Genomic DNA, 25,525 nt, shown 5'->3' on the forward strand with positions numbered 1-25,525 from the left:
ATCAATGTGAATGCTGACAAACAGGTAGAACAGCTGATAAATATCCGCCGAGTACAATATGAGCTAACCATCTCTGTGAAGCTCTTGTTTAATTTCGGTTGCTTGGTAACACCAGCGACAACCACAGTGTGCCCTTTCAGATGTCGCTGAATAGAACAAGCAGGCAGCTCATCCAACGCTCCTCAAGCATTTTGCAACGTTGCAGATAAATCTTGATCATCTATATTACATCAGTGTTTCTATGATGGATAAAAGAAACAAAATAACATACTAATCTAATGCGTGAGGAAGGTCTGATCCATGTCATTTGACTTCTGAAGTGGAACTGTAAACCATAACTTTTTTTTATTTCTTTATTTCCCCCCCCTGATCTGTTCTGCAGCTTTGTGTTTTTTTTCTCCAGTAAAGCTCTTTTCTTACTCCACATTAAATCTAAGGAGGACATCCAACACTCCAAACAAACAAGACACAGCTGCAAATTTCTGTTCTCTGCCAAAACACAGACAGTTACCCCCGGTGAGACATTCGTTATTCGTATTTGTTCAAAGCATAGCAATGGCATCATTCCAAGTGACATGAGCACCTAGCAGGATGCAAGCAAATGCCACTGACTGGCCTAGAGATGAAAAAATCTACTGCACAAATCACTAATGTAGTACTTCATTTCAGCTTAATATTGTGTTTGACCCTCTTAACTTGACCTTGCCATAACAGAAGCATCTCTCGGTCCAATCCTCCTGGCCCTGAGCACTGTTACTTAGCAGTTGAAGCTCTCAGATCAGCTCAGGGTTCTGGAGTAAGACTACATACATGGTACAAATACACAGAGGTTGGCAGGACTTTGGATGTCAGGATATGTTTGGACTCAAACAACAAGCTGTGTGTCAATTAACGGAACCGTTGGACAATATATAGCAAAGGAAAACAAAATAAAAAATGACGGTCAGTGGGAACATGAGCTTTTTTGTGCGTTTGTTTTTTGTGCCCGCTTTTGTGGCAGAAGTAGGGAGGTTCAAAAAATGTCCTTGGTTTTGAATGTCAGGCTGGTGATGTTGATGGAGACGGTCCAAGTTCAGCAGATGAGGTCAGTCCCTACTGAGGTTGTTTGTGTATGAATGATTGTATACATAAATGGCTGTATATGCAATATACACTTGCCTGTGGATAAGTACATTATGTGAGCGCAATGCATTTCAAAGTGGAGCTCTAGGTGCTTGACGGTATACGACGGTGCACAGAACGGATGCTTGTGTGCATGTATGTACGTATCCTAGCTATAAATGCGATTTCGACCTCATCGGCCCTTGCTGTAGCCAGGAAAGAACTGGTCAAGCAGAATCTGAAGCGACTTGTTTTGGGTCATGACATAGTCCTTGCCCAAGTCATGACGGCAAGCAGGACAGGTGTACACCTTTGCTCGGAAAGACCGCTGGAGACAAGTCTAGGGATGGAAGGAGCCAGAAAAATTATATGGAGAGGGTGTGTTTTGTGCAGCAGTCAGCACAAATAACATCTGGTAAGATGAGTGCAACATATACCTTGCAAACATTGTGTGAGCAGACAGTGGTGACTGGCTGGAAAGCGAGCTCTTGGCAGCACACACACATGAAGATCTGCTCCATCTTTCGCAGGAAATTCTTCAACAAGAACACAACCAAACAAATAACGGAAAAAGCTTTAAATCAAAAAGCTCTGCCAAGTAACATCAGGGATGGACAAGTTGTAAAATTCAAGAGGAAAGTGAAAAGAAGCAGTTAAGATCTAGACACAAAGTGTACATACCGGCCCCTCTTTAAGGTGATCCATGGCCTCATCCCAGAGCTTCTTGTTGGCCGTGTCCTCTCTGATCAACTGCTGCTGCTGCTCCGTAAGCTGGAAGGTCTCCTCTATCTTCACCCGTTTAGATGGAGGCTCTGCTGCTGTTGACAAATCTGATAAAGATGCACGCTAAGTCTTAAAAAGCAAGAGCGACTTTTGGAGAGAGAAGAGTAGTGAAACTTAAAGAGAAATACAGAAGAGACATCATATGCAGCAGCTACAAATAAGATCCTGGTGGATATTTAGTTGCCCCCTTAAAGATGTTTCACTGGTCATGCTGTTCTCACCTGTCCTCTTCTCACAACTTCTTGTGTGACCTGCTTTGAGTATCATCTGTAAAAAGCACCCACCACTATCTTCGGTTGGCTTCTGCGCTCCGTTACTTTGTGGCGCTTCTTCTTCCTCTCCCTCTTCTTCTTCTTCTTCCATCTTGGCTGCTGGAAGCTCATCCTTCTCTTCCTCATCATTCTCTTCTTTTTCCTTGATTTTGCGTTGTCTCCGTGGCCTTCCCCTTGTTGGGTAGTGCTTACTGCGACCGCCACGGCCCGGTCTAGCACATGCCTCCTTCTTTGTTTTGTTAGCCATGGCTGCCAGGTAGCCCGGCGGGTACTGCAGAAAGAGACATTAGCCCAGACTGAAATACTTATTCACCTATTACTTAGTGGTTTATTGAAAATATGCATTGGTAAGAGGCACAGAACTGAAATACTAAGTGGAATTCTACAGGACTTCACAAAAAAACATGCTAAACTGCAATAATGATGGTACACAAGCGTTTCTGTCTGCACACACAAAGTAAATAAAAGTTCAGTACAGTCTAACCTGAACAGAAAGGCCCAGTTTCTTGATCCTCTCCAGTCCTTCGGGTGTCCATGGTGCTGGTTCTAGATCATCCCGTCTCAGTAAGTATCTCCACACCAAATAACCACATTTTCCAATCTCTGGCCAGTATTTTACCACCTGGAAGCCAGCATAACCACAACAGTATTTACACCACTGCATCACATGCCAGCATTTCAACATATTTTGCATGTTAAAAGTCACGTGTATGTTTTAGCAAAGAAATTCAAGGGCACATTATTGCGGAGAGGTCAGGGAAAGGAAGAAAGTGACAGCAGGAGATAACATGATTCAACATCAAACTGACTTTTACTGGCTACAGAGAGCTCAGAGAAGAGACAAGACCCCAAGATGGTTGCTGAAATATCCTACATTAGGGGGCAATGAAGATTGAAAATCGGACAAAATTCAGTCGTGCTGCTTTGACCCACAACATCTGACAGTACCTTGTAAATTCCATCGTAGCGGTTTCCTTCCTCTGGAGCGTATTTGCTGATACGTCTACCTTTGGAGCTGCGCACCACTCTCACCGGTTTTCCTGCCCGCCAGTTCCTGGACTCTGCTCCATCTTTGTCATTCAGAGGTGCATCGCAGTTTAAGGCCAATGCCCTGCAGGTTTCAGGAACCAAGTCAGAACAGAAGGATGTTTATCAGGTCGCAGTAAGAATAATCGTCATGATCCATGTTTTAATAATCTACCTGTTCATGTGAGTCAGGGTTTGGTCAAAGCAGTGCTCTCCAATGCGTTTGTTTCCAGAAAGGTCGCGACCACCGCTGCCTGTGTAGGTGAACTCATCTCCCCGGTCCTACCGCAGAGAACAGTCACCACAACACAGATCAGCAAAGTGCGCTGAAGGAAGCATCCCTGTGCTTCACACGTGGCTCAAAAGAAGCGCAAGTACACCAATAAAACCCACCACTTCATCCTCAAAGCCCCCTGCCAACACCAGTGAATAGGAGCCATCGTTGCTACGTCCATGGATGCCGCCGACATGTGGCCTGTGAACACCTGCTTCACTGACCTGCGGGGATTAAGCAGAGACCAAGAGAATTATGAATGAAAAGTAACGTAGAGCCATGAGTATTTGTACATGAGTATTTATGTAAAAATGTATAAAAGATAACTAACCTGTACTCTGAATTTCCAGGTGGTTCCAACAGGAACACCAGGTATAGGTCCATAGTGGTTTGAAGGAACAATAGTGCATTCTTTAGTGCGCCCCACACAGGCCATACCCTGCAATTACATTGGGAAGGAATTCAGCATTTTAGCACAATTATGCCATTTAATGTAGATATATCCTCCTGACTACCAGTAGTTCAAATTTGTCCTCTGTGGAGGACAAAAATGGCCTCCATTGCAACAAGCATGTTTTATGGGAAAAGCAAAAGTGCATAATACTTTTCTTTGTGCTGATTTTTACTTGAAATTTTGTAGTTATATTTTCATTAATTATCTTACAAACACATTAAATCGTTTCTTAGATAAATATAACTATAATTTACCACAATATTTAAAAGTTTAAGCAATGTCCTCTGTGGTGGACATTTGTAGTCAAACATTTTTTTTCCCTGGTAGTCAGGAGGATACGTGCAAAAATCATATATTTCTTTCATTCATTCAAGAGCAGAGCCGTCATGTGAGCATCAAATGAAACAAAATATTTAAAGTGAGTATTTGCAATACTTTTAGAAAACATAATACATCATTTAGCTTGCACGGACAAGTTCTAAAATGAGGATAAATTAGCCCCGTTAACAAAGCAAAGTGTTTTATTTTAAGGGCAATAAAATATGAATACTGTCTGACTCACAGCACTTAAATGTGCCTGAGCACACAAGCTGGACTGTTTTCAATTAGTCTGCTGAGAAAGGGAGCATTTTGGTAAAGGAAAGAGTTATTTTCCATCAGCAGTTCCAGGAGAGTGGCTAAGTCATGCTTAATGGCATTGTTCACATTACACTATGGAGCAGAGCGTTGTGTGTGTGTGTGTGGGGGGGGGGGGGGGGGGGGGGGGGGGGGACACCAGGATGGAAACAAGCCGCCATGCAATTTCTCAAAACTGTTGCCATAAGAAGAATCTGTGGAGATTTCAGGAAAATATTTAACACTGTGCTTGGAATAAGCACTGTAAAAAATCTAATAAATGTCAGATGTCTTCCTCTGTCTCATTTTCTGCCTCAGGATCTCAAATGATATGGTTTACATTTTTGCCAAGTAAACAGTTTAAATATAATTTCCCGGCATGTGATCTTTAATGCCAAGAAAAAGAGAAGGAGAGGAGGTTACAGATCATCTTAGTAATAATATAGGTCATTAATTTCATTAATAAATAAAGCCAAAATCATGACTGAAACTTGATCCAAGGTTAAATAGAGACCAACAGGATCAAAAACTGATCTGGAACATAAAAAAAGCTTAAGAAATCAGTTTAGGCTGATCTGAAATCAGGGCAAAAAATGAAGTCTGATATAATATGTTGAAATAAATAATAAAAAAAAATAATATAGATAATTTAATAAATTGAAGTGAAAACTAAAAAGAAGTCACACTCTTCTCAAACCAATTGTTTTCTCTCATCATTTTGCAGACCAAAGTTCTGTTTCAGTCTGATACAGATGAACATTTTAATTGCCAGAAAGAAGAATGGAGCATCTGAAAGATGCTGACATGTGACCATGAAGTACCATCAGCAAAGTGGTTATGCAGTTTTTGAGAATGGATTATGTGCTTTAAGTAATGGAACTGGAAATTTTTAAATCTTTTTTTTCCTCATCGTGAGTGAACGTTCGGCTGCTTCAGCCTATGTGTTTCGAGCAAAACTTTGGAGCATTTTCAGTTAGTTTGGTAAATGAAAGGGATAAAACAGCTTGGAAAAGTTGCTGGTACTAATAAACTTTTGAGACAAAGTGCTTTTTGACCTGAAAGCACAGCAGGTCACAGCGTCTGAGTGGCGCTGTGATGGCGACAGGCGGAAGGGCGTCTTGAGTGCGGGATTGTTTGTTGTAAAAGCGGTGAATTCTGCCGTTTATCGTGTGCTTGTGAATGGCATGTTTTGCCTAAATGTACGCTTGATCCTTAAAGACTGATCTGGGCGCGATCGAACATTCATAGCTTTATTTCTCATCGCTTTTGGTGACCTGTCACAATGAGGAAGTGTGTGCCTGTGCTTCTTCTGCTCACCTGGTTTACTGTGGGGCCCCTGCTCGCGTTTGAGGCAATCCGTGGCGGTGGAACTGTGCGGTACAGCCGGCAGGATCTGTTACTCCTGCGGGATGTGGACTATCCGGTACCAGCGGGTCTACAAAACTGGACCGACATGCTACAGGGTCAACGCGGAGTCAGCAGCAGCGGGCCTTTCCAGTGGAGGAGAAAGCGGGGGAGGAGGGGAGGCGTGAGGCAGAGGCTGAAGCATCTTGCCCGGACTTCAAAAAGCCCTCCGCTCCCCTCTATACTGCTCGCTAATGTCAGATCTCTTCGCAATAAACTGGACGAGCTGCACACGAATATCTCGTGCCAATGGGCATATAGGGACGCGGGTCTAATATGTGTCACGGAGACGTGGCTTGACGGTGCTATTTCGGACTCACAGCTCTCCCTCAGCGGCTTTGGGACCCCTGTGCGGCTGGACCGGGACACGGTGAGCAGCCAGAAGAGACACGGGGGCGGGGTCTGTGTGTACATCAACCACGCGTGGAGCAGGACGTCCGCTGTCATCGACTCTTGCTGTACAACTGATGTGGAGTTGCTCGCATTGACATTTAGACCCAAGTACCTGCCCCGCGAGTTTGGTCAGCTCGCGTTAGTGCTTGTATATATCCTTCCATCAGGCAATGTCACGCGTGCATCAGAGACCATTGCGTCCTGTGTTCATAAAATTGAGGCTGCCTCCCCTGACTCTCCTGTGTTTGTTCTCGGGGACTTTAATGGCTGCAGACTGAATAAGACTCTTCCTACTTACCATCAGTACGTCACATGTGCCACTAGGGGCGATAAAACAATTGACCTCTGCTATGGCAATGTTAAAGACGCATATAGAGCTTATAAGAAACCTCCTCTCAGTACTGCAGACCATAATGTTGTCCACCTAGTCCCAATATACCGCACTAAACTACAGAGAGAGGGTGTAGTGAAGAGGAAGGTCCAACAGTGGGGCAATGAGGTGCAGGAGACACTCCAGGGTTGTTTTGAGTGTACACAGTGGGAGGTGTTCACAGAGGGCAACACTTTAGAGGAGGCCACTGATGTAGTAACATCATACATCTCTTTCTGTGTGGAAATGTTGGTCCCTACTAAAACTGTTAAAGTGTTTTCAAATAATAAGCCCTGGATAACAAAATCACTTAAAGCAACCCTAAATGAGAAGAAAATAGCATTTAATTCAGGAAATAAAGTTGAAGGCAAACTCATTCAAAATAGATTGAATAAAGAGATTAAAACAGCACAGAGAGCTTATAAAGACAGGGTTGAAAGGCTTTTCAACAACGGTAAGCCCAGAAATGCCTGGCAGGGCGTTAAAACCCTGGCTGGCCTCCCCTCCATCTCTGCCTTGTCTGGGCTCTCAGGTGTGTTTATCTGGGCTCTCAGAGGTGTGTGTCCACATGGCTGAAGATCTAAACACCTTCTACTGCAGGTTCGACCAGTGTGATTACACCCAGGAGAGGGAGGAGCTCTCTGCAGAGCTCGTCTCCAGGCTTCAGCCCACTGAGAACCTGCAGCTGCTGCCTGTGGATGTGGAGCGCACTCTGAAGAGGATTAAACCCAACAAGGCTCCTGGACCAGAGCAGATCTGCGGGCGCCTGCTGAAGGTTTGCAGCAGTCAGCTGGCTGGTGTCTTCTGCTCACTGTTCAACCGTTCCCTGGCTGAGCACATCGTCCCCTCCATCTGGAAGTCCTCCATCATCTGCCCTGTGGCAAAGAAGAGCAATCCCAGCACCAACAACGACTATCGGCCTGTGGCTTTAACATCTCTGGTCATGAAGAGCTTTGAGAGGCTCGTCATGGCCCAGCTGCAGGCTGATGTGGGGATGCTCTCCGACCCACTGCAGTTTGCGTACCAGCCGCGCAGAGGGGTGGATGATGCTGTGCTCACCTTGCTGCATGGTGCCATCACCCACCTGGAGAAGCCCAAGTCCCATGTCAGGTTGGTTTTTGTGGATTTCTCAAGTGCATTTAACACCGTGCAACCACACCTCATGGGACGTAAGCTGCTCCGGATGGATGCCAATCCCCACCTCATCCTCTGGGTCCTCTCCTTTCTCTCCAGGAGGGATCAGAGGGTCAGGGTGAATGGTCACCTCAGTACTGCCAGGACAATATCTACCGGTTCTCCTCAAGGTTCAGTCATCTCTCCACTTCTCTTCACACTATACACAAATGACTGTAGGAGCTCAACCCCAGGAATAACATATATCAAGTACTCAGATGACACCGTGATCATTGACACCACAAATACCGATAAACTTCTGCAATCAGAACTGGACTCATTCTCACTGTGGTGTAAGGACAACTGTCTGGATCTAAATGTATCCAAGACCAAAGAAATGGTAATTTATTTCCACCATGGCCAGTGTTCCACCTCCTCACTCACAGTAAACTATGAAATAATTGAAAAGGTTCATTCATACAAATATCTTGGCTCCATAATTGACCATAAACTCACATTCCAACTCAACACTGAACAGATCTTTTCAAAATGTCAACAGCGCCTCTTCTTTCTCCGTAAGCTCCGCAAACTTCAGGTTCACCAGTCCATTCTCACTGCCTTCTATAAATGTTTCATTGAATCCATTCTCACATTCAACATCACTGCCTGGTTTGGTTTACTCACTCTCACTCATCACAACATGCTCAATAAGATTGTTAAAATCAGTAGTAAAATCATAGGTCAGGAGCAGCAGTCACTCAGTACCATCTATAACACCAGAGTCTTGAGAAAAGGCACCCAGATCTCCACTGACCCCTCGCACACCCTGCACTCTCACTACACCCTGTTACCTTCAGGGCGCAGGTACAGGTCTCTCCCTCTGAGAACAAAGAGGGCCACTTCCACCTTCCTTCCCACCTCTATCCGTCTGTTAAATGGTTGATGGCTATTGCAGACTGTTATATTTATGACTGTGTATGGCATATTGGTGTCAATTGTTGTTTTTAACTTATTTATTAACTGACATGTTGAGTTGTGTGTGTGGACATGTCTCTTTTTATTTTATTTTGTCATGGTTGTGCTCTACCAGCAAATGAAGTTCCTAACGGATAAATAAAGTGAATTTGATTTGAGAAAAGGCCTTTCCTTCAGCTCCGTCCTCCTTGCACTGTCTGCCCCCTCTGGTACCCTCACATCTCACCTTTCCCCAGTCTCTTTGACTCTCAGTTGTAGCTGAAGGCATCTTTGCTTTCTTCTTGCTGGCTTTAAGCTTTTCACCGGCCTTGACAACTTCACTGGTGTCATTTTTACAGGTTGGACAGTACCTAGCAGAATAAAAGGAAAAATTACCTGCTCAGTGACTTTGATTGCTTGACACTTAAAATCTGCACATTTTTAGAGTGATGCAAAATCCAAAGTACCTTCTGGCCTTAATCTGACACAGACACTGAAATAAACTATGAAGTCAAATAAAAGAGAAAATCTACATTAAACGATACAATAATCACTAATGCTGCTGTCAATCAAAGTCTGTCAGATTACTTTTTGTTAAAAAATTAATGAATTTTCTTCACAAATAACACATTCTAAAAAAGCATGTATTGTAATACAGCCCACATAAATTAATGTGCACATACACAAATATGTAATTACATGCACGTTATTTCATCTAAAGCCCATATGAGTAATCATTTATCAAGCAAAATTTAGTAAACCAAGATTGTTTTTTTCACAACACCAATCTGACACAGATTGCGTGTCAGCCCATACTGAACCTATCTGATACTTTCTGCAACAAACCACATGCACATTTAAAAGTACAGCTGTTAGATTCAAATCCATTTAACTCTATGCATTTTGTAATTCTTTTTGCACATTTACATCCTGCAGCATTACAGCTTAGACAAAAAATACATATTATTTTCTAGACTATCCTTATAACACTCAGTATATTACCGCAGAAGTTAAAGTGGGACATCTAAAAGGGAAAATGTGCAAATAAAACATTGAAATTAGCACTAAACACAGCATGATGCTGTGCTCACCTACTTTTCATGAACATGTTACTCTGCCTCAAATTATCTACAGTAGAAAAGAAACAGTTTTAGTTATGAAGACGTGTCAATTACCCATATATATCAATAACCATACATATCTAAAGCTGAGGTGTACTCAGATACCATAATGATCAAAAAAAGAGTCTTGCTCTTGACCCCAATCTGATACTTGAGACTAGATTATGTCATCTCTGGTGGGAAATTTTGTTATTAATCCAATTTTTTTTGTTCAGTCTTGCTTGCACTTAATGTGTTTATCATTATATTTTCAAGCCGTTAATACCATTCCCACTTGGATATAATACATCAGTACAGGATTATTAGTCATTTTCAGTAGGACAGTACTTTCTAGGATTTCATTCCTAAATTGTGAGTGATGGGCAAAACCAAAAATAAAAGACTCGGCTTTTGGCTTAAAGCAAACACAGTTCCAGCAGAAAAACAAGGTCGAGGCAGTAGATGAAGTGTCACGTGTGAGTGCATTATGTCCTTATTTTACATTGATTTTAACCCCAATCCTGACTTAATGTCTCTCTAAATACACCTCCGTCCAAACTGAATTAATCGGCCAATAATCAACCTTCCTAAAGTGACTGTGATATGCAGAATTGTGTGGCTAATTGCTGAGCTACACTCTCTCACCAGTCCTCATCATCTGGGATGGTGGCCAGAGGCGGGTTGAGGCAGTAAATGTGGAACGCCATGTTGCACTCATCACATAGCAGCTGCATGTGAGCATCCTGCTTCCCACCACACACACAGCAGGAGCAGAATCGACACTCTGCATCAGGGTCGGCTTTGCAGTGCTTGCACTCTGGGCCGCTCTTCCCTGGAGCCATAAGCAAGAAAGAAAAATTCACAGAAACAGAACGATACTGTGACACTGCTGCACATCAGTATGTGTGTGAAGCACTAAGATAATATTAAGTGAGTTAGCAGCTTGTTTGAGTGTTTGTGCAATGGCGTTCATACGTTTAAACTGTCCGTCTGCACCAGAGAGCGGACGAGCTCCTGGTTTCTCCACCTGGTAGATTTCATCTAAAAACTGAATTTTGCAATCTCCAATCACATCTCCGGGGCCCCTGAGAGGAGGCATTGAGATCAATGCAGAGAAGGAAAAAAAATAGCACAACAATATAAAATCCAAATATTAATTTTTGTCTAAAATTAAACTCTAATCCTCTTGCTACATCCTCACCCCAGGAGGATATTGACTCGGAGCTCCTTATTGGTGCGGGAGGCTTGATTGAGAGCGACGATCTCGCCGTCAAACCAGAAGCCCCTCTCATCTGGTGTCTCCATGTTGTAGTTCACCATCACGTGCATCCCCACTTGAAGCTGATCCCACCTTAGTAGGGTCCTGGCACGTGGTCGTACATGTACTGCTTGCATCTCCACCACCCCATTCTCTGGATAACTGGAGGAGAAAGGCGAAGACAGATAAGAGATGGTAAAGGTGTATCATGTGCAATCTTCTCTTGTCAGATCTACTGCCAGTACTTTTCTAGATAGTATACACAAACACGTACTATGTGCATGTTAGGACAGCTACATAAATGCACTCTAAGTACATTACAAATGGCCATAGGAAGGGCTGAGTGATCACAGAGTCTCTAACATCAACAGAAGTTTCATGGGGCACAAAACAGTACTAAAATGACATTCGAAACAACAAGTTTGGTAAAAACAGGTGGTTGTGCAAAGAATGTTGAACAGCACAGCGCATCAAGGCAAAGAGAGCTGCACCGACAAAGAATAGAAATGTTCTTGTGAAGGAACAAGCAAGTCTGTGTAGCTTTGCACAACACAAAAGACCAGAAGCAGGAAAAATGTCTGTAACGGGAGCAGATTTTACAACAAAAGCCAAATACTCGTTATGTAATACTATCAATTGTAATATTGCAGCATAATAACTGAAACCTGCTGAGTTTCTGTCAAGTGTAAATGAATGCTATTAGCATCATACATGATTAATCTGTTAATTGAAGGAATATAGTCCAGGTGAACAGGAAAAATGTCACAAACTTGTCTCTTTACAACTTGTCCTTTTGATCAATGCACCCAAGTATCAATTTTAAAAAAAGGACAAGCTGTCAGCTAGGAACTTACAAGGCTGATTCACCATGAACTCGCAGCTCCTACACGTTAAAATAATTAAATAACTTAATATTAATCAAAATAAAACCCATTTACATACAGTCTCTAGATATAATGAGACACTTATCTTCAACAGCACACACACTGGATGTCTGAGCGTAGGAATATGAAGGATTTTGTTGGTATTGCCTGTCACCACATTCATCCATGCAGAAGATCAATTTAATGCAGTAACTAAAATAACATATGTGGGGCTAACTGACCTCTGGATCTTCTACAAAAGTTACAAAGTTACTGGAACTGCTCTGTTCAGGGAAAAATACTTTATATTCTTTGTTCTATTGAGAGTCAGACGTTTAAGAAAATATCTCAAGTCAAAGCACACTTTGATCAAGTTTGAGTCACTATACATCCAAAGCACAGTTTCTGGGAACTGCAGCCCCGTCGGCTGCAAATGGCAGCAGCTGCAACCCAGTGACTAAAGGTGAGTTGACTAAAGATAAACAAAAGCCAAGAGAAGCAAATACATGGTAATGTCAGGATGAAGCTAAATAAAACATCCACACACTGACCAGAACAAACAGCATAAGTGGATTTGTATGGAAAGCTAATTACGCTTAAAGTTTAAACAGGGCAGTATTACAGTATTTGTTTTAGTTTACCCAAAACACCTTATATGGGAATTTTAAGGATAATTATGACAACCTTGTTGTCAAAGTCAGCAATAACAAAGTTATTATTAAAGTTATTAAAAAAAAAAAAAGAAAAAAAAAAGAAAAAACGTAATTTAATCATTTTTAATTATTTAAATGGACCATTAGATGTTTGACATCAACATGCAGAATGAAGCAGAAACTGACAAAAGTTATCAAAAGTGTCTAAGGAGTCATCTGGCAAAAATATGTAATTGTTCCACTTATTTCCACAAATTATTTAAACAAATATGCAACATAAGATGTGAAATTCAGGTTCAGCTCACTTACTTGCTTTCTAAAAGCAAGTAATTATGTATGTCGATGAAGAACGTATTAGCACGGACTGCACTTTGTACACTCAGGTCAGCTCACACAACAGGAGGCTAAAGTAGAGGATTGCATGCATGGGCTAGCAGAGCCTTTTTGCGAGTCTAAACTTGGGACTTTTGCACACAATCTGCACTGGTGGACATCATCAACAGCTTGTTCATCTTTGCAAAACAAAAAATTGTAAAATAAGTAGCATATTGTGACAGACTACATACAGTATTTCTTGTTATGGCACATATTTTGTTACATACTGACAGGGGATGACCCACAGATAGTCTGGAACTAGAGTACTCCCAGAAAGACCTGTCCAGGGCACAGTGCAGGGATTTCCTTTTTTAGGCTCAAGGGATTATTCTGGTTTTGGGAAGTGTGTGTGTGTGTGTGTGTGTGTGTGTGTGTGTGTGTGTGTGTGTGTGTGTGTGTGTGTGTGTGTGTGTGTGTGTGTGTGTGTGTGTGTGTGTGTGTGGCTCACACAGACACATGACAACATTTTAAGATCATGGTACAGTTTGCAGCACAATGGAGGCTTGGCATCAATGGCAGTAAATCAGGAAGCAGTACAGCAGAAGTGACTGAATTTTAAGACCATACATGCTCTAATCCTACATTCTACTTCAGACCAATAAACATCAAGCTGCGCAGAATAACTTTAAATGTTAATGTTATGTTGGCACGGCCACATTCAATATGCTTGACATGAAAGAACATTTAAGGGTCGACACTAAACTTCAATCAATGAAGTCAATTCAGCACAGATTCAAACCGATGTCATCTCAGAGCATTTTTAAAGAAACAGTCCAATTATAATCCAGTTTAAACAAATCCATTATATGATCCACATTATTTCAATTTAAAGTAAAGCAGAAAACTGTTCTTTTTATCACTATACTAATGAGGTGACGCGATTGTATCATCTCAGCTTAATTAAATTTAGGTTACTAGCTCTGTGGTGTGATACATGAATTACAAGGCCTGGACTATTTTCTTATTATTTAATTCAATGCTTGACTTATAATTGTGCATTGATTCCATTCAATTGGATACTTATAATAGGATCACTTTGAGGGGTTTTTTTTGGGGGGTTTTTTTTTCAAACACACTCGAGTCCTGTTTCTGGCAATGAATGCAGACATAAGATGAGCTGAATGCGAAAATAAGATCGGTTTCTAAATCTACTACAAATAACAGCCTTCATGACGAGCAAAAGAACAGCATGCGTTCAGATTTCCACCACGAAAGAGCAAAAAAATGCAACAGTGTGTGCTGCATCTTCAAAATATAGAAACTAGTATGTTTGCTTGCTTTTACTTTGTCATGGCATCCACTTTCAGAAGACTTGCAACCGGCCTGTGTGGTTACAAATTTTAGGTTGCACAAGGACATTGAAACCATCAAGTCTGCAGAAAGCAGAGTTTCTCCTGCTGCTTCCTGACCCGCCATTCACAAATGAATCCAAAACTCATATTTTGCCAGCCTGCAGTTATTTAGCACAATACCTCCTGGTAACCCATAAAATAATTCGGTTTGGACTTGACAAAGGCCTGCGGAAAAGAAATGATTGTGTTTGAGCATTTGGGTGCTGGCAACAGCTGCTAGAAGGTTTGGCAGTAGATCAACAGGAGCATCAGAACTACAAGCAAGGGCTAATGGTTAAAGAGTGGAGGCTGCTATCTGTGGATGTTGTTTTCGAGTGCATCACATCGGAACATTAACATCACCTCAAACTATTTCTGAACAACTCTGTGGAGCTACTGCTAAAAACTAAGCAACTTACACAAGTCAAGTTCTTAGACAAATGGCCTTCTGGTCTTGTTTGCCATCTTTCTGACATGTCATATGGATAAAAACTTACTGGAACAAAGCGTGGCTCTGATCCACTGAGATCCTAGAACCAAAACAGACCACACGTCCCCTGCTGTAATGTTAAACATGACAATATAACGAGAATAACTTTTTTTCTGCTGTATTTGTCCTGTAAAAAGATATTTTCATACCTGAGATATCTGAGAGGAGTAAGTGCCAACCATTTCTAGTGGCTCACTTTTATCATACTGGCTCTGGATACAACTCAGTAATAAAACAATGACTACTCTGTTCAGAAAAGGAGACAAAGAGTGGGTGAGTAAGACAGCGAGAAAGCGAAGCCAAAGTGAAACTACTCACTAAATCAGAAACTACAGCAGCTCAAACTCTCTCAGTGGTATTTAGGGAACAAGAATATCAAAACCCACTAACCTCATACAGTGTAAGATCTATTCACTGAGTATGTGGAGCCATGTAAATTAGAATCCTCAGCTAAACTTTAACATAGCACCAAATTTAGCTTAACAGTGAAAAATCAAACATAGTTATAAAAGAAATCATTATTCTTGATACAAAGAGCTGAAAGATATTTATCTTGTAACAATGGATAAGGGCATTACTGAGAATGTTTTGTCTTAGAAAAAAGGAAATGAATTAAAAGTGTTGTTAGGACTTGGTAAAGCATGAAAGGTCAACAATTTGATTAATTCAGATTTTATAAATCACCTGATAACAGCTAGTGATCTCTGCTATGAGATGTTGGGAATGTGTCCATCCAAGTGTTTATTATTATTGCATGTCTTGGTGTTACATCAAACAACAGTGACAGCCTTATAAAACACAACAACAAAAAAAGATGGCACTACATTGATTTCTACAAATTGTGGTGGACTGTCATTTTCTGACTTTCTGATAAAACTGGTTCATTTTTCCACTCTGCAGTGAGAATCTGGTCTAAGCATGAGACATCATCTGCTGTGAAAACGCTCTCTTTTTTTCAAAATATCAGAGTACTGGTATCCTGGTCAGTTTCAGAGCCTGCAGTCATTAAATGTGCATTTTTAAAACTTATTTTAAGACTTTGCTTGCTCTTCTACACAAATACCTAGGTGACCAATTGCCAATCGTACCTCATCTCATTGCAGTTGATAATTTGCATTTAGTCCAGTATGAAATGGACTTAAATCATAACAATGTGCGTGAGATAGGATGCAAAATAGCAAAATTTTGAAACCAAAGCAGCTAAATGGAGCTCGGCATGTCTGATTTACTTATTTTAACCTGTGCAACTCGCACGAGGGAAAACGGTAACAAGCAGTCAAAACAGATTCAAACTAAAACAGAATCAGAATGAAGTAATTACTCGCAATCATCTCACATGACCAACAATAAATGTGTACTGAAGCCTTTCTCCTTATTTGTATTTTTTGCTGGGAGCATTTTTAGGCCGCTACCTGAGGTCAGAGGCTTCGTAGACCTCAGCAAATTAAGTCTCCAGCCTTAAAAACTACAAAACAACTAACAATGAATGTTTAGTGTTCCTTATCAAAACAACAATACTGATCAAGTTATACACATGATAATCAAATTCATAGAAATGAATAAACTGACTTAATCTAGAAATAAAAACATTTAGAAAGAGATGTGTTTACCTTCAGAGAAACCTATGCCAATAATTTTATCTTAAAGCAGATCAGATTAATTTCGTGGTATTTTTGGCATCTATACAATAACAACTAAGTTAAACAGGGATGCTATATTACCGTAAATGTTTTCAAATATTTCATAGGACTCCAAGTTCCTCATCATTAACACACTTAATGAGTAATCGTCATTTTCACATCATTATGGGATTTTGAGTCTTTTTGGTAGATTGAAGAACAACCTCCTGTTGCCTGGAACATCTATGTTTATGGCAGCCAACCTCAACACAACTTTTGGCCATATTCAAAGGGAACTATGAAAAAAGAAAAATCTTTGAGAATCAGCATTGGAAATTCAATGCTGTTACATTATTTACTTTTGAGAGTTCACTATTTCAGCATAAAACCTATACTGCACTTCCACAATTTCAAGTCCATGTCTGCATCTCCTAAAAGTTATTGTTTGAGGTTTTTTCTGGAAAGAAGCAAATCAAAGGCTGCAGACTTCGCTTGACCAAACCCACTGGATGAGAGTAATAAGTGAATCCTGCATCTATAAACAATTATCAAAAATAAAGGCTTTACTTGCCTAATAAGCCATATTCAATATACTGTTCATCGTTCCAGGATCAAAAAGTAAATCTTAATATTTATGATTTCCTTTGTCACAGAAAACAGACATAATCTCTGTTGTCAGTCAGAGAAGGCTTAAACATGTTTTTAGGTATCTAAAATGAAATAATACAATCTGAAATATAAAAATTAGTCAATGCCATTAATACTAAAATGCCAACATGTGACTGAAAACATACGCATTAACAAAGAATGTGCAAGCCCCCTTTCTCTTTTATTTGATTCTTTTGTCACTAAATACCTGAATACCCTTGGTTCAGCCAAAATAAACTATTCAACCATATCTAAGGATCGAGAGAACACATCACACAAAGACACATGCCGCATTTCTTCCCTTAAACAGCCAAAAGGAGATTCTCCCAACATATCGCTCCCTTTGATTTGGTGGCTCATTGTAATCTGTGGACTTGCAGCCAAAACATGGCGGCCGATAGTAAAGGACTAAGCGTGTCTTGCTCAGGCTATGTAGGCAGGTGTTATGTTGGGGAGCGGTGGGGGCGGGGGTGCAGCATGCAACGACACAGCAATCTTACCCATCCTCTGCGTTACTCCAGCGCAGTGATGGAAGAAACCTACAATAACACTCCAGACCAAGATGTATATAATACATTTAAAAAGAGACAAATGGTCTGTTTGACCATTTGATGATTTGATGATTTGCATTGAGGGCTAGCATCAACTAACTGGGGGTGGGATTTTTTGGCTCTGTTGGTGAAGGCACGGGCCACATATCACTGTGACACTCTGGTTGTTTTCTGCCCTTTATGTCTCTCTTAACTATCATAAATGTAAGAAAATTAAATGTATATGGAAATGAAACAACAAACTGACTGAATAAAAAGAAAAGATGGAGACAGTTTGAAAATGGGGGTTGGGGAGGGGTTTAACAAAATGGTTTAAATTATTGGATTGTCCCTGCAGGAACACTCCTGTCCAATTGCAAATATAAATACAACAAATCGAATTTGACAACAAGGGATTTGGAAGATTGAGAAATGTGAAATGGGGATGAAGTCTACATAAAAACACAAACACACACACACACACACACAGTCACACACACTGACTGCACAACAAACACCGATATAATTACTCTGGAAAAACAGCCCTTAGCAGAAACATGCACACAGCCACAGACAGAGCAAGGAGGCTATGTCTCACCAGTTTCATGTTCACAGCAATTACAGACAAAGCTGAAGGAGGCAAGCAAAAAAGTAATGCTCCTGAGAACTCATGAGTTACCATGGAAACATCGGCTTCTGAATGAATTTGCTGGAAAAGGGGAATATAAGCGATGGAGTCCAAATTGTAGCATCAACTACTCCCCCCCACCCCACCCCGTTCTCCATCCCTTGGCCTGCCAGGATAAAGCAGGCAGCAATTCCAGCAGAGCCGCCATTACTGATGCTCTCAGACATCGTACAAACACCATGTATTTATATTCAGTACACAGAAAACGCTAAAGCAGAGTGTCTGTTAAGAAGGAGGTTGACTATAGCACTAACAGAGCAGAGGCACTGTCAATTTTGGATCCCAATTAGCATCTGATAATCTCAAATCGTTTTTCTTTCTCTTAACAAAATGCTCCGGCACAAGCACACATATGCAGATATCTGCTAAAATGTTCGGATTAACATCCCAGATGATGCGTTCCAGCAGCATTTCTCCCCAAGTATAATAAGCCATTACTTACTCTTCATATTTAATGTGGTAAATTACATCCTCTTCTCTCTCTTTGCTGTCCTTTGCTGTAGAGTCTGTCTGAGAGGTGGACGCTCCATTACTCTCAGAGTTTAACACAACAATGTTCTTATTACTGTCCGTGGTTTGACCCTGGCTGTTGGTCTGTCCCTGCTCAGCCTCCAGCTTTCCATTAGTCCTTTTTGGGGGGCGACCCACCTTACCCTTGGTGGGTGTTATCTGTCCTTTGGGAGCGAGCGTCACATTTTCAATGCAGGCCTCAAACCAGGCACCGATGCTTACATCTCTGCAGTCCACCAGCTCGTTTATCTGAGGAGACACAAACATAATGCCTGGTTTCTGGACTTGTACCAATATGCACATTAACTGCAAATTGTGATCATAATGAAGAACATCAATCTTTTCTTTCAGTTCTCAAGGTTGTTACTACAGCATTTCAGGGATTTACACCAAACCTATCGCAAAAATTGCATAGCTTTGTCAAAATTGTTTTTCTGCAAAATAATGTAAATAATGGCCAAATATGAGAAAACACCAAACAGGAGTAACACAAGTCATTTCTATTACCTATCTATTATCAATTTATACTGAATATGTTAAGCTAATAAAAGACACTACTGCAACCAATACCTGAATGAATTGCCTGTAAAATCATTTTATGAAGTCTTATATGAAAGAGATGCTGCATAAAAGTTTGGAAGATATTTGTCAAATCAGTCATGTTTATGTCATTTGGTTTTATTTGTAAATACTGAAATTATGGTCAATGCTTCAGCCTACAAAAAAACCCAAACGTGTGACCTGGATATCCAGTGACGCTGCATATTTCCAATTAATTTACTTGATTATTGATCTGCTGGCATGCTGGATCAGAGCATAAAGCATGAAAACAGTCCAATTCCAGGACATAACAGTCGACAAACCAACAAAAAAACATACTTTTATAACATATCAAGGAAAATGGAAAAAAAGCGGAACAAATAAAAAAGATGTTGCAGGCCTAAAACCTAGATGGGGATCAAAATAAAAGAAATGCGATCAAAATCTATTGAAGACTTAACAGAACCTGAGATATGCATCTACACCTTCAGCTGGTCTAGCTACTGTTCACTAAACCCTCTGAAGAAATTGTCTCCGTACCATAATGGCTGTTGAAAAGCCATTCTTAGGGAACCATGATAGGAATTAACAGTTGAGGTATGCCAAAATTATCCAACAAGAGCTGGATTGAAAATCAGCGGGAACAGTTCTTAAGGAGAGATTAATCCTCTTCAGAGCCTGGATTTCAACATTATAGAATGAGTTTGGAATGATGTTCAGAGAACAGAAACCAAAAGCAAAGAAGAGATTTGAAATGTCCTTAAAGATCCTGCAGAACTATTCCTGAAGAAGACTACTGAAAGAAATTACAAGGAAACTTGTCTGAGAGGGCTCAGGTTGTGTTGATGAATAAAAAAAGGTTGAATTAAATAACAATTCTGAAGCTTTTTAGAAGAGAAAAAAACCTTTCTTATATATTGTGTATATATTGTTTTTTGCATGTTTCAGTAAATTGCTGCCTTATTTCCTGCCTTTATATTGAGGACTTGCCAAAGACCTGTATAGTTCTGTAGTTCCTTACAGAGATAAATCTGCTGCGTAGTGTAAATAAAATACAGGTAAACGTATAAAACCAAGAGTACAAATACATGGACATTTTTTGTTTCAAGAAAGCTAAATTACATTAATGTTTTTGTTTGTTTGTCAGACTCATCCTCACCTTGTAAAGACCAATTCCTTGGTCAATTAGTGTGTTTCTGCTGGATGTGGGTGGCTGAGCATCCTGTGCAGGACGAGAAGACTGGAACCCATTTTTGGTACTGGCTGAATTAGTAGTCGCGCTGGTGTCTGGCTTGGCTTCATTTACAGTGCTGGTAGTGCTGTTGTTGTCATTGTTCATATTTGTAGATATTTCCATCTCTGTGGGAGAGACAGGAACTGGGGAGTTGCAGTTCTCAGACTTTGAGTCAGATGGAGGAGCAGAACTACAGGAAACACCTGAGGGGTCCTTGGTGGCAGGGCTGTCTGGAGAGTCGGTCTGAGAGCGAATCAGCAGTTGAACTATGTCATTGAGCCCCACGTTGTAGTCAAACAGAGTCTGACCATCTTCCATCTAAATAAAAAGAAAGAAAAAGTCGCCAGCAAGTATAAAAAGGAGCAGTTGCACAAAATCAGAGCTGCATGTTGTAATACAGCTCACAATTATCTTAAATTAGTGCATATTTCCTAAATCAATCAAATCCACAAAAAGAAAAGTCAATTCTTTCTAATATCTACTCATTAAAGGTGCTGAATTTAAAGAATTATTTAAAAAACATAAAGAAATGCCTTCCAATGACGTAATTATAGTTCTTTGTATGTAAGTGAGAAGTAAATTATTAAAAAGCAATTTTAGTTTGAACAGTTTCATCAATGGCTATCAATCTTTGGCAGAAGGCTGTGCATAATGATCCTTTATTTAAAAGGATGCCTGTCGTAGGAAATGAACACTACTAAGCCATCATGCGCTCTTGGACATATATACAAGGCAGACTGCTTCTAAAGAACACCTTAAACATCAAAACTGCAATAGATATAGATGACATATGGTTAATAACGTCTGTTTTCAGATTTTAAATGATCCAATACTCAGACAACTTTACATCCCAGTTAACAGAAATAGCATGTTCTGAGTCAGGAAAAACAATTAGCACTAATGACTGGCGAGCTTACAGCGGGAGGTACTGGAGCCCCTGTTTGCATTCACTTATCCAGTCCACAAGAAACATGCTCATAAGCTGCTGCTCTAGTCAGTTTTTTAAAAAGAGAAAATAAATAAAAGATTAAAAAAAACAAAAAACGCATGAATTATGGTGATAGGATATGTAGCTGGGGAAGACGAAATGACTGGGTTGCCATGACAACCAAAATGAGAGCTCCCCCACCCTGTAACACACACACTTACACCCACCCCCCACAAGTCTGAATCATATATATATATGTATGTATGTATATATACATGCAATTGTTGTCAACAAAATCCACCAAAATCCTCATCAGCAGGCGGCCCATTCGAAAACCTCTTATTACGTCTTCTTCCACACCAATATACTGTTAAATATACTGCACGGTGCAGCCAGTGCCTGAGGAGTTGAGCATATGGTGGACACACCATCTCATTACACATATCGGCTATTCATTTCAACCCTCAACCCCACAAACCCATTGTGCTGAGGAGACAAGCATGGCCGCCACACTCGCTCACGCTCCCCTTCTCTCTTCTTCGTTATTTGACAAGGGGTGGGGGGAATGGAGGTGTAGCAGGAGAGCAGCGAGGGAGCAGGCACGATTTCCCCATCCTTCCCTGTTTTTAATAGTCTCATGGAATTTAGATCAGGGGAGCGGTGGTGCAAACACAACCATACAGTGGTAGTTACACTCACCTGTCTTTCTTCCTGAGGTCTTTATTAGTACCTAAGCTCAGGCTTCGACTTAGTAACTGTGTCTCATCTATTGTCTTGTCTTTTGCCACAAACGTTAAAAGAAACATAAAGCATCCACAACGGACAATATGCCTGCTGCTGGCAGAACCTGATGCAGGAAGCCTCGCCGTTGACGAGTTCAAGTTAGATGGATGGAAAGTCATGCAGACCGACTGAAGATCAGAGTAGCGCACAGCCGAATTGCTCTGCAGCAAACGTAAATGGCATCTTTGCTTTTCGAACGCGCTCTCTACAGCAGATTCATTCATCAGTGAGATCAGCCTCTTGCTGCAAGGTGTTGACTTCAGTCACACTTAGCTGAAAATCCTCAAAACAAAGAACCTCCGACTAGATGCAAAAATGTTGAGGATTTTTACACATTCACACAGCTCACATCTCTTTGACAGAATACCGTCATGGTGGCTGTGTATGTGACATTTTTCAACCCCCGGTATGCAGAGTAATTTCGAGAAATATGTCGCCTCAGGTATCTTCATTTGACACTCAAAGTCCTCTTCAGCTGAGAGACATTTAAACAAAGATCAAATAAACTAGTGTGTTTGCTTGCATGAGAGCCCATCATGCTGAACAGGGGATGAGAATTAACACAAATTAAATATCAGAACAAACGTGAAACAGAAACGAGACGAAGACCTGTAGCTGCGGTGAAAACACAGCAAACATTTGACCCCGCTCCAAATATTAAAAAAATACCAACTTTTCTGTGTTAGATCAGATGTTGAGGAAGAAAACGGTTTATAGTGCTTTGAATCTACAGCAAATGATAGCCATGAAAAAGCAGAAACAGGCTCTAGAGACATATTTGTCGACAGAACTGCATTTTCTTTCATTACTATGCAAACATGCTGTCTGACAAATTCTTCTTTGTAGGCTTTAAAGGCTGTCAGTGCAGAAATCACCCTGACATTAAAGTAACTAAGTAACTTGTAACCATCTATGTCTGCATAACAATGAGGTGATGAGTAAAGTCAGAATTTAAAAAAAAAAAAAAAGACCAAGAAATGGAGGCAGCCAATTTATTATCAGCACCCAGTTCTGAAATGACATTTGAGGTGTGAAACAAGGCGCATCGACACAAGCAAATAGGAAATTTCCTTCAGTAGCAGAGCAGAAGTTAGCCTCCTTTTGCTCAGTCAAGCCGCCCAACATCAAGCTCCTGCACAATTACTTCTAGTCTCTCTCCGCCCTCGGTCTGTTCGTGAGGAGTTGGGCAAAATAGGTCATATTACCAAAAAACAATGACATGGGGTGTGTCTGCATGCCTGCCATCTACAAGCCTCCAGCTTTAGTCTTTTATTCCTTATTATGTCTTGTGAAAGCAAGCAAAGGTTGTTTTGGTTTTTAAATCCATTTGTAGCTTCCTAAATAAGCTAGTATTAGTTTCTGCATTAAGTTTTAATCCCCGCACAAAAAGGAAACATTTAACGGTCCATCAGCCAATTTAGGAATTGAGAATAAACAGCAATCACATAAGTATGCAAAAATATTAGCACTTTTAATCCTATTTACTGATTTCAGACACAGCTTTTAACATTCGTACTTAACCCAAGAGACTCAAACCGAAGGGACGTGTTGGTAGGTATAACATTCTTGTGTAATTTGAGCTATAAACAAAACCCTTTTGTACGATCTGACAAACAAGTAGGATATTTGACCCCCAGGCCGATAAAATGACTAATATAAAATGGAGTGGTAAAACTGTGAAAACATATTAGCTCATTACAACAGCCTGCAGTTGTAGTCGTGGTTCAGCGTCTGTCTTTTGTCTTTGCCCTTTGTCCAGTTTCTGTCAAAGAAGGCTGCCACTGCATGCATGCATGGCTGCAGCCAACTCTGCTTCTCTTGAAATTCATCTGCAAAGCAATACTCCTCAGAAAGCACCCATCAACGGACTACTCACAATATTAACCCTTTATAATATAATCAAATTGTAACAATATCTAGGTCAGAGCAACCGCCTGCGTGAAGGGGAGCAGGCAGATAGCTACAGCCCAACTACGGGCGCCCATTAACAGCGGAAGAGACCCCAACTATCTAAACATGGAAAAAAAGAGAGAGAGCTACAGCCTCGTGCTTAAATTACACACATGCAACACAAGGTGAGCTTTGAACGCAAGCCAAATTGCTTTTACAATTCATAAAACGTGAAGTCAGTTGAAAAGTGCGTGTGGGCGCTGAGCAGAAAGGCCACACAGCCAGTGGAAGGTGGGTGTGAGACCTGCTTACGAGCACATGTGACAACAAAACGTTAAAGGTGAAACAGATCAACAAAAAGTGATTTGGCAAACTTGAAAAAAGGGGGGGGGGGGGAGAAGAGAAACAAACAACACTGAGGCTTAGTGGCTTTTGGCTGAGGACCCTTCCGAATGAAGGGCAAGCATGACTTTGAACTGGTGAGGCAGCGTGAGCACTGAGCTGGAGGGAAAAACACGACGCCATTTTGAAAAGAGAATTAGACTGAGTTGCTCTGTTACATGCTAAATCCTAACTGAGTGCAGGCACCACAAAGCGTGCAGGGATAGTAGCTAGCGTATACTGGATGACACAGGCTCATTCCATGCATTACTCAGCACATGGAAATCCCCTAATCAAGGCTCACCACTGACTTCCCATTGGAATAAAGGAAGCACAGGATTTACTACACATGCTCGGTCTGTGACCGGCCGCAACTATCACTAACAACTACAATATAACAACCAGTTGGTTGTTGATAGGACATGAATCATTTAACTACATTGCTCCTATTTTAGTTGATAAAGTTCTTGAACTTAAACAGAATCCGCCTTGGACTAACTTCCAAGCCACATAAACAAGTTGTTCAGTTTGGACAAACGAATCATTGGAGTGCCATTATTAGATCTTCCAATTAATCTGTTGCTATTTTAACATATAGTGTAACATATAGACAGAAACATTTGCACCACTTAAAACATCATCTGAGCTATTTCCCCTGCCACAAAGCACAGCATATTGAGCACACAAGCCGACAGATAAGTATGCATGACTCAAAATCCAAGCTCATTATCATTCAATTACACAACAGGAAGTAGGTCAGACAATTTCAAAATGCAAATGACTTTTTCTAGAGGAAAATTGTTGGCTGACAATAACCCAAAATGACGCAGTGATACTGGGAGGTGTGACTAAGTATAAAAAAAGTGAGATTGAAATATCACATAGTCTGTTCTTCCCGCGGGTTTCTACGCCTGGCTGATTCATACTGTGCGACTATTGGCCCTG

At 40.8% G+C, this 25,525-nt stretch overlaps 1 protein-coding gene across 2 annotated transcripts in view; it reads right to left on the reverse strand.

The window, feature by feature from the left end:
* Nucleotides 1-25,525, reverse strand: part of uhrf2 (ubiquitin like with PHD and ring finger domains 2) — a 29,486-nt gene that overhangs the window by 1,265 nt on the left and 2,696 nt on the right. Inside the window, exons 2-16 of one of the 2 annotated variants that reach the window (XM_079257049.1) lie at nt 20,524-20,916; nt 18,757-19,073; nt 11,061-11,279; nt 10,835-10,944; nt 10,505-10,691; nt 9,007-9,130; nt 3,788-3,895; nt 3,576-3,680; nt 3,358-3,464; nt 3,105-3,267; nt 2,641-2,778; nt 2,169-2,427; nt 1,783-1,931; nt 1,539-1,637; nt 1-1,441 (exon numbers count right to left, since the gene is read on the reverse strand). The exon at nt 1-1,441 is cut by the window's left edge and continues 1,265 nt beyond it. In XM_079257049.1, coding sequence (XP_079113175.1) covers nt 1,295-1,441; nt 1,539-1,637; nt 1,783-1,931; nt 2,169-2,427; nt 2,641-2,778; nt 3,105-3,267; nt 3,358-3,464; nt 3,576-3,680; nt 3,788-3,895; nt 9,007-9,130; nt 10,505-10,691; nt 10,835-10,944; nt 11,061-11,279; nt 18,757-19,073; nt 20,524-20,916 — 2,625 coding nt within the window. In that variant the 3' untranslated portion in view covers nt 1-1,294. Of the gene's footprint in view, nt 1,442-1,538; nt 1,638-1,782; nt 1,932-2,105; nt 2,428-2,640; nt 2,779-3,104; nt 3,268-3,357; nt 3,465-3,575; nt 3,681-3,787; nt 3,896-9,006; nt 9,131-10,504; nt 10,692-10,834; nt 10,945-11,060; nt 11,280-18,756; nt 19,074-20,523; nt 20,917-25,525 lie in introns of both variants that reach the window. The other variant, XM_079257048.1, reaches the window with a different exon arrangement.

This window comes from Telmatherina bonti, assembly GCF_933228915.1.
Source record: "Telmatherina bonti genome assembly, chromosome: 17".
NCBI lineage: Eukaryota > Metazoa > Chordata > Actinopteri > Atheriniformes > Telmatherinidae > Telmatherina > Telmatherina bonti.